Here is a 10915-nt window from a genome sequence, read left to right on the forward strand (position 1 = left end):
ATGGCAGCACATTATTCTTTTAAAAAAAATAGTAAAAACTTTATTATAAAACAATGAAAATTGAAATTTAGAAATATATTTTTTAGTTCTCCTCATCTATACCAACACAAGATGAACCTGGAGACAAGGTAATATCAACCACAATCTGACAAGTTTACAACTAGGGCTGGGAAAACTTCGTTTTTTTTTAAACCTTGAGAATGAACAAAAAGACAAAGTACACTTTAACTTAGTTTGAATTGAAAATAGTTAATATCACATATCAGTATACTGCACTCTCATTGGCGGTAGTTCTGGTGACGTAATACAGACTTAAAAATAATATTATCAATTATATCTATTAAAAATAAAAATAAAAATTATAAAATAATAATTGGAGAAAACCTTAATTACAATTAGGTTTCTCTGGGATATCATCGTTATCAAATTGGTTGCATATTTGCTGAATATGATCTGTTTAAACCTACTATTTCTATACAAATTGTATATAAATGAATTTTCGAATTTATTTGACACAGTTTTATATCAGTTTCTCGAGTCAGGAACATCAGATAGAGCTCTCATAGGGTCGCGATCTAGAGCTAGAGTGATTAGCTTTTAGCACATACCTCCTTTAATTTTTCCTTTAATTTTTACAGTCCCTTTAAGGGGCTCAATATTTATTTAAATATTAGGGTATACCGAACCAGCTGATGCCTGACAAACTGATGGCAAATGAAGAGTTTTATGAAAAACTCAGATCTGGATTAAAACAACTCTCAATACCTCTTGAAGGTAAATAGTAAACTCTCAATACCTCTCGAAGATAGTTAGTAAATTCTTAATACCTCTTGAAAGTAATTAGTAAACTCTCAATACCTCTCGAAGATAGTTAGTAAATTCTTAATACCTCTTGAAGGTAAATAGTAAACTCTCAATACCTCTTGAAGGTAAATAGTAAACGCTCAATACCTATTGAAAGTAATTAGTAAACTCTCAATACCTCTTGAAGGTTATTAATAAACTCTAAATAATTCTTGAAGACGACTTCCCAAGTGACAATTTCTGAAGCGGCAACTTCCAAAAGATTAGGTTAGGCCCTCTGAGGCGCCGCAGGCTGCAATTGGGGCCAAGCGCTGCGGCTAGGAGTTGACATTTGGGAAAAATCCTTTGGGAAAGTTCCTAACTTCACCAAGAACACTTTGTCTGATCAAAAGTGATTATTTTCAATCTTGGTTTCCCCATAAAGTGACGTGCAGATTCATGCCACAGACATAACGGAGGAAATTGTTAGAATTAAGAAATTTTCAAGAAAACTACAATGTCCTCCACATAATTGATCAAAAAAATTTTTAATGGGTACAGTTTTTATCAGGACTGGTTCTTTTTAAATAAAATGAAAGTAATTAAGTCTGATAAATAAAAACTTTAACTTTCTTAAGATCAAGATGGTCCTGTGAACTACAGTAAATACAGTCATCACCTGGGTCGAGCTGAGTTTGGAACTTTAAGAAAACGTGAGAGTACTGTAGTGTCAAGAGATGCCAGCAATGAACGGAAAGAAAAATATGGATCAGGTAAATTGTATGGTGTTACCATACATTATTTAACAATAACAGATAGAACACTAGATGTCGTCTTTTCAAGATGTAGGGGTTTATCGTTCACAAGAACCTTGAGAAAGCATGTTAAAAGCATGCGCGTAACTCATTTGTGCTTCTGCCTTTGGGTTATTGTGAACGAAAAACCCCTAAATCTTGAACAGACGGCATTTAGTGTTCTATCTGTTATTGTTAGTTCATCTATGGGTGGTGTCCAATCTTATCTTCTGTCTTATGGAATGTTAAATGCACATTTTTAACGATTTTAACTATATTTTAATTTACAGTGAGCCACTAAAAGCATGATATCGTTTTTTTTTTGGTTAGTATCTAGCATTTTCCAAAAACATTTAAAAAGTAATGAAAAGTTATAAAGTCTGAAATGTTCAGGAATTATTGCTCGTTCCAGAGATACTAGTGGAGATAGAACATCACAGAAGGCAAATATTGAATATCGTCGTCGTACATATCAATACAAAGAGAAGCTGTCAATTAACAGTTTCTCTTCTTTTACTTGTAAACTTGTAATTTGAAAAAAGCTTGTTAGCCATTAAAACTTAATAGAAAAGTCGTCTTCATTGTATTGATATAAACGCTGACCACTGCTTTAAATATATAGATATTTTAAGATAATTTATATTTATTTTATTTTTATGATTTTTAGTTAAATTTTGAAATTGACAAGACTTTGAGGCCAAATACAAGTAGATATGGAACAAGAAAATCTTCAAGGTAAATCCGCGAAAAAATTATTAAAAAAATTGTATACTATAGCTAGCTGCAGATCGAAAGAGTTTCGTCCATACAGTCAAAATATAATTCTAATAGGATTTTTTTGTAATTGCTAATCAACACATTCATCGTAACAAGTTTTTATTGAATACGAAAATACTTCATACAAAAAAAAGTTCACAACATGAAATTGAATTCCTTATTTTCAAGAATTATGTGCATTCATTTTTTGCTATTTTTCTAAATTTTTAGATTTTTAATAAGATTATCAGGAACCACTGCACAACAATAATGAATAATAAATGCAAGCAGTTAAGTGGAATAATTTTTAAAACAAATTAACTTAATTTGCATGTCGTTAATACCATTTGGAATATTGACCATTTCAATACTTATATAGACAACGTGAAAAGTGAAAATTCTTCCAAACTTTCCAGCGGAATTGTTGTTTCTTCAGACAAGCCTCAGAACTGCGGAGTGACAGTCGAATGAGTGATTACAGTGAAGCACTACCTGACCTGGAACAGCATCTCTTTGATCAAGAGGATGGAGAACTTCTGTACTCCGACAGGTCAAACATCATTTTTTAAAAATTATTTTTTTAGAAAATCTTGTTTTTCAAAACTACCTAGATGGCTCTTGGTGGCAAAAAAGTAAAAAATGATGTTAACACTAAATTCTAAAGGGAAATCTTTCATTCATAAAATTGCCAATAGAAATACAATCACTTTTTCTTTTTCAAATTGAAATCAATTTTAGAGAGAGAGATTGTCCCAGTGTTGGCAGAACTCAATCAATGCTGGTCAAAGGAGCTAAAGCAGAGAGACCACAGGTAAACTAACATCAAGTAAGGGTTATTTTCTAATCCCCACATCTTTGCAACCTGATGTCGTAGACCTTAGATTTTTCCAACCAAGAGTTTTTTTAGGTCACATACACTAGTTTAAGTTTAGAATATCAAAGGTTTAAACCATCTGGTTGTATAAATATAGGGATTTGAAAATTTGAGTATTCCATCCAGTTAGATTAAAATCTTCAATACTATCAATAATAACTCCTCTTATTGTAGAAATAAAGAGAAGAACAAAAAAATTGAAATTCTGCCAAGCTGCATTTTATTTTTTTATACTTTTGCGTAACATAAGAACTAGAGGAGGTACGAGATCAACAAGTCGTATCAGTAATATCGTAGAAATCTGACATTCTCCTTGTATCGGTGGAGTGTGAAATAACACAGTAATCTAAAGTGCTTATTCTCTCACGCATAATCCATCAGCATTTTGCCAATTACTCCTTTTAAACTATTGTTAGAAACAAACATGTTGTACTTTTAAAAATATAAACAAACTAGAGAGTTGACAATGGTCCGATAATATGGATCTGGTTAAAGGTGAATTAATGAATATATTCATAGATCAGGACATCATTATTTAACGAGAAGGTACAAATAATTTTAGGTAAAATAGAGGTAAGTTTATAAATTCAAAACTAATGGGGTTTTCATACAGATAAATGATACTCCAAGCCTGGAAGTTCTAAAGAAAAAAGAGGAAGTTCTCAGAAATATGGAACTTCAAAAACAACAAATTAGAGAAGCAAAAGGTATTATATCATTGGCATTTAAGGAAAAAGTTTTAAAAAACTGATTTCTCGCCTCAAACTATGGTTTGTTTAATCCCTATAGTTATAAAACCGGATCTGAAAGTATTCATTGCTTCAAGTGTTAAATACTGCGACATCAGAGCTAGACATTTTTGAATTGAATATACAGCTGAGTCCAGTAGCCGAATTTAAAGAATTTGAGCGGCGGTTTAAATTCAAGCCGCGGCATAAAGCAGCTAGCTGAAGTTCTAGACTTAAAAATATAGTAGGGTATCATCCATTACAAAAATTCACAGCTCAGAAGCCGAATTTCAAGAATTTGAGCCGCGGCTCAAATATGGTTGGTTCCACTTAAAATTGTATTCAATGTTTCAAGATTTAAACCGGCGCTCAATTGAAACCGGATTTTGAGGATTTGAGACACAGCTCAAATTCATTAAATTCGGACTCGCAAGTCAGAACTTCTCTGTTGGGAACTATCGATCTCCATATTATTCTGGCAGCAGCGGATTAACATATTTCCTCAGAGCTGAATACTTTAGAATGGTGGATATCGAGATTAATGCTTGATCCTCTCTTTTTCATAATATCGAGACTAAACCAATCAGAGCTGAAAACTTTAGAATGAAATATCCAGATATCCGATGGATTAGCTTCTCTGGAGTTTAAATTCATGTGGAGAACAAGCAATATTTAAACTGGATATTAAGAAAAAGAGTGGTTTAAGCCATTAAGTGGATGACTTCCATTCTAAAGTTTTCAGCTCTTGTACTTGTATCCTGAAAAGTGTATAGAATCCATCCAATCATGGAGTCGGGTATATGAAGCCGATAAATTTGAAATTTTGCGCTCCATTTAAGATTATATACAGAAACGGGAGGGATTCTCTTATTCTAAAAAACCGGTTTTCATTTTTCTCTGCTATATCCAAGAAAGAGCGGTTTAAGAAGAAAATCAAAAGTGTGTCCATTGGATACTCAGATTAAGTAATCGGGATTAAGGATATCTCATTCTAAAGTTTTCAGCTCAGGGATAACTTTGATCAGTTTACTTGTTGATGTTAATATTAATAACTAAATATTAGTAGATTTAATATTTATTTCCTCAGGGATAACATTGATCAGTTTACTTGTTGATATTAATATCAATAACTAAATATTAATAGATTTAATATTTATTTCCTCAGGGATAACATTGATCAGTTTACTTGTTGATGTTAATATTAATAACTAAATATTAGTAGATTTAATATTGATTTCCTCAGGGATAACATTGATCAGTTTACCTGTTGATGTTAATATTAATAACTAAAAATTCGTAGATTTAATATTTATTTGTGCAGCTTGGATTCAGAATGGGTTAATGGGTGCTGTTGGATTCTGTATGGTCGTGTATCTTCAATCCTTAGAAATGATTGCTGGACAGTAGTTTGCTCAAATATACAGTACAAAGGATCCATAACATTTTGGAATATGAAGACGACATTTAAACATGATTATTTGTACTTTATGCTTGCTTGGGAACCTGGCTTTGATTGAATTTCCCCTCTAAAAGTCAACCCAATCAACCTTAGAATTTTAGAACTAAGCAAAGAACATTCCCGTGGTTCCCCCGAGTTCCGCAATTATAATTTGAGGCAAATCGGTCAAGGGGTTCTTGAGTTATGATCGGACTTACAAACAGACAAACATAAATTACTGTTTTATATATTTAGAAAAAGCAGTTATTAGCAGCATGAATTTTAACTTATTAAGAAAAATGTGTTTTATGTTAACTACACATTGCTGAGTTTCATGTTTATGAGACTATAATCTAACATTATATATAAGAATGTTAGTCGTCATCTTATTCTACATTTTTATGGGTCTGTACGCTGTTAGAAGAAATATAGATTTGCCGAAACCATTTCAAGATTACACACATTTTATTAGAATATGTGAACATTTTATTAGAATATGTGAACATTTTTCATGTATTTATAACAAATTTTAATAATATTTCTGAACACTGCAAAAGATACGTCCAGTTAAAAATGTGTTATTAGATTATAACAAAATGTTCGTAATTTAGAAATGTTTTCGGTACTTCGATAATCCGAACAAAATATTAGAAAGATGTGTTTTATGTATTGTTCAACGCCTGAGATTCTCAGGTTTCATCCTATACCCCCTTTCATTTTTCATTTACAGTCCATTTAAGATCTTATGAAATAGAAAGCAAATCAATACCTTTAATAGGAATATAATATCCAACAAAATTTGTTATCCATCAATTTTGTCCAAACTTCATTTGTCAATTTTATTTGTTATTTATCAGAAAGACCCTTTATGTACACGATTTACCTTCAATAATAGTTTAAATTGTTGGCCACAAAGGATGATACTGTGAAGACGACTTTAGACCGATCCCAAAGTGAAATAAAGTCATGAAATTATTTGGCAACGAATGACACAACTCATGAATATGAGAAAACAGACAGTATAATGTTCGTACAGTCGTCTCTGAAGTCTTATTAATTCTTTGTGGGTAACCCTGTAAATTAATTAAAATATGAATATTAACCCCTTTATTAGTTGAAATAAGTTTTAATTTTAAGTTGTAAACTTCCCTGATGAAAATTTTACAAATGTTTATCGACAATTTTCCATTTTATTCCTATATTACCATATCATTAGAAAATTGCTTTTTCTGCCTCTTGCCATTTCTTTTTATTGATACAACCCTGTTATTGCGAAAGATCATTAATTTTGTTAGTATTTATTGTTACGAAACATATCATGATTTAAATACTATAGTTAATAAACTTCAACACGGTGATTATTATTCAATCAGATCTATTGCAGGGGAAATTTTTATTAATCTCAATAATTCCAAATATAAAAATGTATCATTTTTAAACCATAGTAGGATGATATTTTGATTGACACAATCCATTTTTTCTCTTCTTTTAATGAAGTTTTTATATTTCGTTTAACGATGACTCTTTGATTAAATTTCAATTCTATGATAAAAATGGCAGTGCATTCAGATTTTAAATATCCTTACTTTTGAAAAATCCAGGTTAACAACTTTTGAATGAAACTTTGAGCACTTAGAGATGGTTTAAAGAAACGTTCAAGTTCAAACTTCCTAAGGGGTAGAGAAAGTAGGCGTAAAGTGGCAAGATTGACTCATAACATTACCCTTAAACTTTTTTTCTAAAAAATATTGAATGAAATATACGTATTTATTTAGCTACGAATTGATTAATTTCAATTAAGGTTTTTTTGTGAAAATTGCTTTAGGATTTATGCTGCAGAGGCAATGAACGAAATTGTCAGCACTTCACAAGATTGAACAACAACGATGTCCCCTTATTATTACTAAAGAATATGGTTCCGTATTGACTCGGACATTCCGTCAACAGTCCCTTTAAGAAAACATTTTGTCCCTCTGTCCTGTCCTATCCTGTCCTATCCTGTCCTGTCCTGTCCTGTCCTATCCTGTCCTGTCCTGTCCTGTCCTGTCCTGTCCTGTCCCCTAACATCAAACTCCACTAATCTAAAGTAGAGTACATAAAGAGGATAAATAGTTGATATAACAATATGCTGGGTCACTGACTAAACTCATTCTAATCTCAAGATGAACAAGGAAACTTAAAAAAAACTCATAAAATTGAAAATTAAAAAAATATAAAATTATTTGTATTTGACAAATACCGAAATATGGGAAAGTAGGAGGAGGGGGGGGGGGTTAAAAATAACCCTGATAATTTTTACTTCTTCTCAATATGCTCATGTAAAGTTAAGAGTCCAATATTCATGGGTCGTTGAATACATCTGCCCAGGAACTCTCTAGTTCTATACAAAGTGTCTGTTTCTAATCCCTCTTTACATAATCACGAAACCTCTTAAGTATATGTTCACGAAACCTCTCTAGTAGTATTCAAGCAACCTTTCTTGTATACAGGAAACCTCTCTAGTATACAGGAAACCTCTCTTGTATACACAAAACCTCTCTACTATGCAAGAAACCACCTAGTATACAGGAAACCTCTCTGGTATACAGGAAGCCTCTCTAGTAAATAGGAAACCTCTATAGTATACAGGAAACCTCTCTAGTATACAGAAAACCTCTCTATTATTCAGGAAACCTCTCTAGTATACAGGAAACCTCTCTAGTATACAGAAAACCTCTCTAATACACGGGAAACCTCTCTAGTATAAAGGAAACCTCTCTAGTATACAGGAAACCTCTGTAGTATACAGGAAACCTCTCTATTATACAGGACACCTCTCTAGTGTACAGAAAACCTCTCTAGTGTACAGGAAACCTCTCTAGTACACAGGAAACCTCTATGGTATACAGGAAACCTCTCTAGTATACAGAAAATCTCTCTTGTATACAGGAAACCTCTCTAGTATACAGTAATTCTCTCCAGTATACAGGAAACCTCTCTAGTATACAGGAAACCTCTCTAGTAAATAGGAAACCTCTCTAGTATACAGGAATTCTCTCTAGTATACAGGAAACCTCTCTAGTATACAAAAAACCTCTCTAGGATACAGGAAACCTCTCTAGGATACAGGAAACCTCTCTAGTATACAGAAAACCTCTCTAGTATACAAAAAACCTCTCTAGTATACAGGAAACCTCTCTAGTATACAGGAAACCTCAGTATACAATTTACAAAATCTCGTTATTCTAACTTTGCCATAAATCTACGAAACTTCTCGAATAATCGACTCTCTTCATGATATTACTAAAACATCTACTAAAGCTTTAAGATAAAACTTTTTATCTGAAAATAAACATAAAAAATTATATCTTTGTTAGAGTTTGATGTTCTATATAAATCCACTAAATCCAATATAAATGTTCAGAAAAGGGTGGCGATGTTTGTCGTGAATTCCTTGCATATCATTATATGTACATATGTAGAATTGGATAATCTCGTTGAAGGATCGAGATATATGTAGATTGTAATTTGATTCGATCAGACCTAGATAAAACAGGGGAAAATGTAGAAAACATTTAAATTTTTAATATCACCAAAAAATGTCATCATTTCTATTTCAACAAAAAAATTGTTTTGAAAAATTGTAAAAAATATTTTCCCCGAGCTCTGATAAGATCCAAGGTGTCAGATTTACTGGTAAAGTGAGGACAGCTTATTATGTTGAACATATCGATTTTTGTCTTAGTTTAACAGATGATAACATCTTAATCAGCTTCATAATATATATATATAACCATTTCTCACTAAAATGGGTTCTCTTGTAAATTTAAAAATTAGCTCATATGTTCAAAAACTGGGCAACGATGTTGAAAACATGTCTCCAAATGAAAATCAGAAAAATAATCGAAAACGTATCTAAAAATCTAACTTTTATTGAACCTAAAATTACTGGTCAAACATAATAAGAAAACCAATATTTCAGAAATAAGTCAATTTTTAACTGCAAAAAATATTTAAGAATATTTTCCCACGCCAGCCCGTCGGCTGTGGTCGTTCTAAACTGCGTGTATATATATATTTATATATATATGCATAGGTCAAGCAAATTAGAAATTAAAAACATATGCGAAGACTAAGGGAGAGGGGGGACATGGTGAAGCAGAAAAGAATGGGAGGGGGGGTATTTAAGAGGAATTTAAAATTAGAATTTGTTTGAAATATGACAATTTAAAAAAGGAAATAAGCTAAATTGGAATTACGGGAGAACTGAATAATAGTATTTATGAGGTTGGTGGAAGTAATATAAAAAAGGGGGCGTTTCGTGAGATATATTCCAACTTAAAAAGACTGTCCTTGTAATTTAAGTGGGCCTTCAACTTTATTAAAGAAAAACCCGAATCTGTGATCAACAATGTTGAAGATATCACCATTCGTCGTGTTTAATTCTAATAACTTCCTCAATGTTTCTGACGCGGAAATTCGCAATTCACTTTATTAGAAAATTATCAGGAGGAGTCTTCAATGGTACCATTGTGAATCGTTAATGTGGTTTAAATGAGAGTCATCTGATTTTACGTTTTCAATCCCTTCCTGAGCCTATATAAACATCTAGCTTAACACCTAGCTCCTAGCTAGCTATCCTAACCTTATATATTTACTTTATTTATCTATGTTCATAAATAGATAAATAGATAAATACATCAAGTATATATTCAGAAACACATAGCCTCAACCTTAGCTTCGCATTCAAAATTTAATTTTGTAATATACGGTTCTATCTGTAATACAGTAATAAACGATTCTTCTGTAATATGGTTCTATCTGTAATACAGTAATACAGTTCTATCTGTAATACAGTAATATGGTTCTATCTGTAATAAAGTATTACGGTTCTATCTGTAATACAGTAATATACAGTTCTATCTTTAATACAGTAATACGGTTCTATCTGTAATACAGTAGCATACAGTTATATCTGTAATACAGAAATAGGGTTTTATCTGTAATACAGTAATACGGTTCTATCTGTAATATAGTAATACGGTTCTATCTGTAATACAGTAATACAGTTCTATCTGTAATATAGTAATACACGGTTCTAATTGTAATATAATAATAGGGTTTCATCTGTAATACAGTAATACAGTTATATCTGTAAAACAGTAGCATACAGTTATATCTGTAATACAGTAATAGGGTTTTATCTGTAATACAGTAATACGGTTCTATCTGTAATACAGTAATAGGGTTTTATCTGTAATACAGTAATAGGGTTTTATCTGTAATACAGTAATATGTTCTATCTGTGATACAGTAATTCGGTTCTATCTGTAATACAGTAATATACAGTTATATCTGTAATGAACGATGAACGAACGAATAATAAAAGAAACCCAGCATCGCTAATCTGATTAACAATGAGTAGGATATTGTCGTTTTTCATGTTTATCGTAACACTATAAAAAAGGGGTATTTGACGTAGCTCGTGTTTAAACAGACAAGAATCTCAACAAATACAATAATAATAAGATAATAAAAATTCATTTAAATATAGCAATCTTTA

General features: G+C 31.6%; 1 protein-coding gene across 1 annotated transcript; it reads left to right on the plus strand.

The window, feature by feature from the left end:
- Positions 1 to 21: 21 nt before the first annotated feature.
- On the plus strand, positions 22 to 5366 carry LOC111703506 (uncharacterized). The gene is made up of 9 exons (XM_023475460.1): positions 22 to 128; positions 675 to 774; positions 1422 to 1556; positions 1971 to 2020; positions 2245 to 2312; positions 2770 to 2883; positions 3072 to 3144; positions 3821 to 3914; positions 5257 to 5366. The coding sequence occupies exons 2-9, from the start codon at positions 693 to 695 to the stop codon at positions 5340 to 5342; spliced, it is 702 nt and encodes a 233-aa protein (XP_023331228.1). The 5' UTR covers positions 22 to 128; positions 675 to 692; the 3' UTR covers positions 5343 to 5366.
- The last annotated feature ends 5549 nt before the right edge of the window (positions 5367 to 10915 follow it).

The sequence above is a fragment of the Eurytemora carolleeae genome, unplaced genomic scaffold (assembly GCF_000591075.1).
Source record: "Eurytemora carolleeae unplaced genomic scaffold, Eaff_2.0 scaffold560, whole genome shotgun sequence".
In the NCBI taxonomy this organism is placed as follows: Eukaryota; Metazoa; Arthropoda; class Copepoda; order Calanoida; family Temoridae; genus Eurytemora; species Eurytemora carolleeae.

Excerpts from the sequence above, each read along its gene's own strand:
- LOC111703506 (XM_023475460.1), top strand. The coding sequence starts at position 693 with ATGCCTGACAAACTGATGGCAAATGAAGAGTTTTATGAAAAACTCAGA. Across the intron at positions 1,557-1,970 it reads GAAAGAAAAATATGGATCAG|GAATTATTGCTCGTTCCAGA; the intron begins GTAAATTGTATG and ends TGAAATGTTCAG. Across the intron at positions 2,021-2,244 it reads GAGATAGAACATCACAGAAG|TTAAATTTTGAAATTGACAA; the intron begins GCAAATATTGAA and ends TATGATTTTTAG.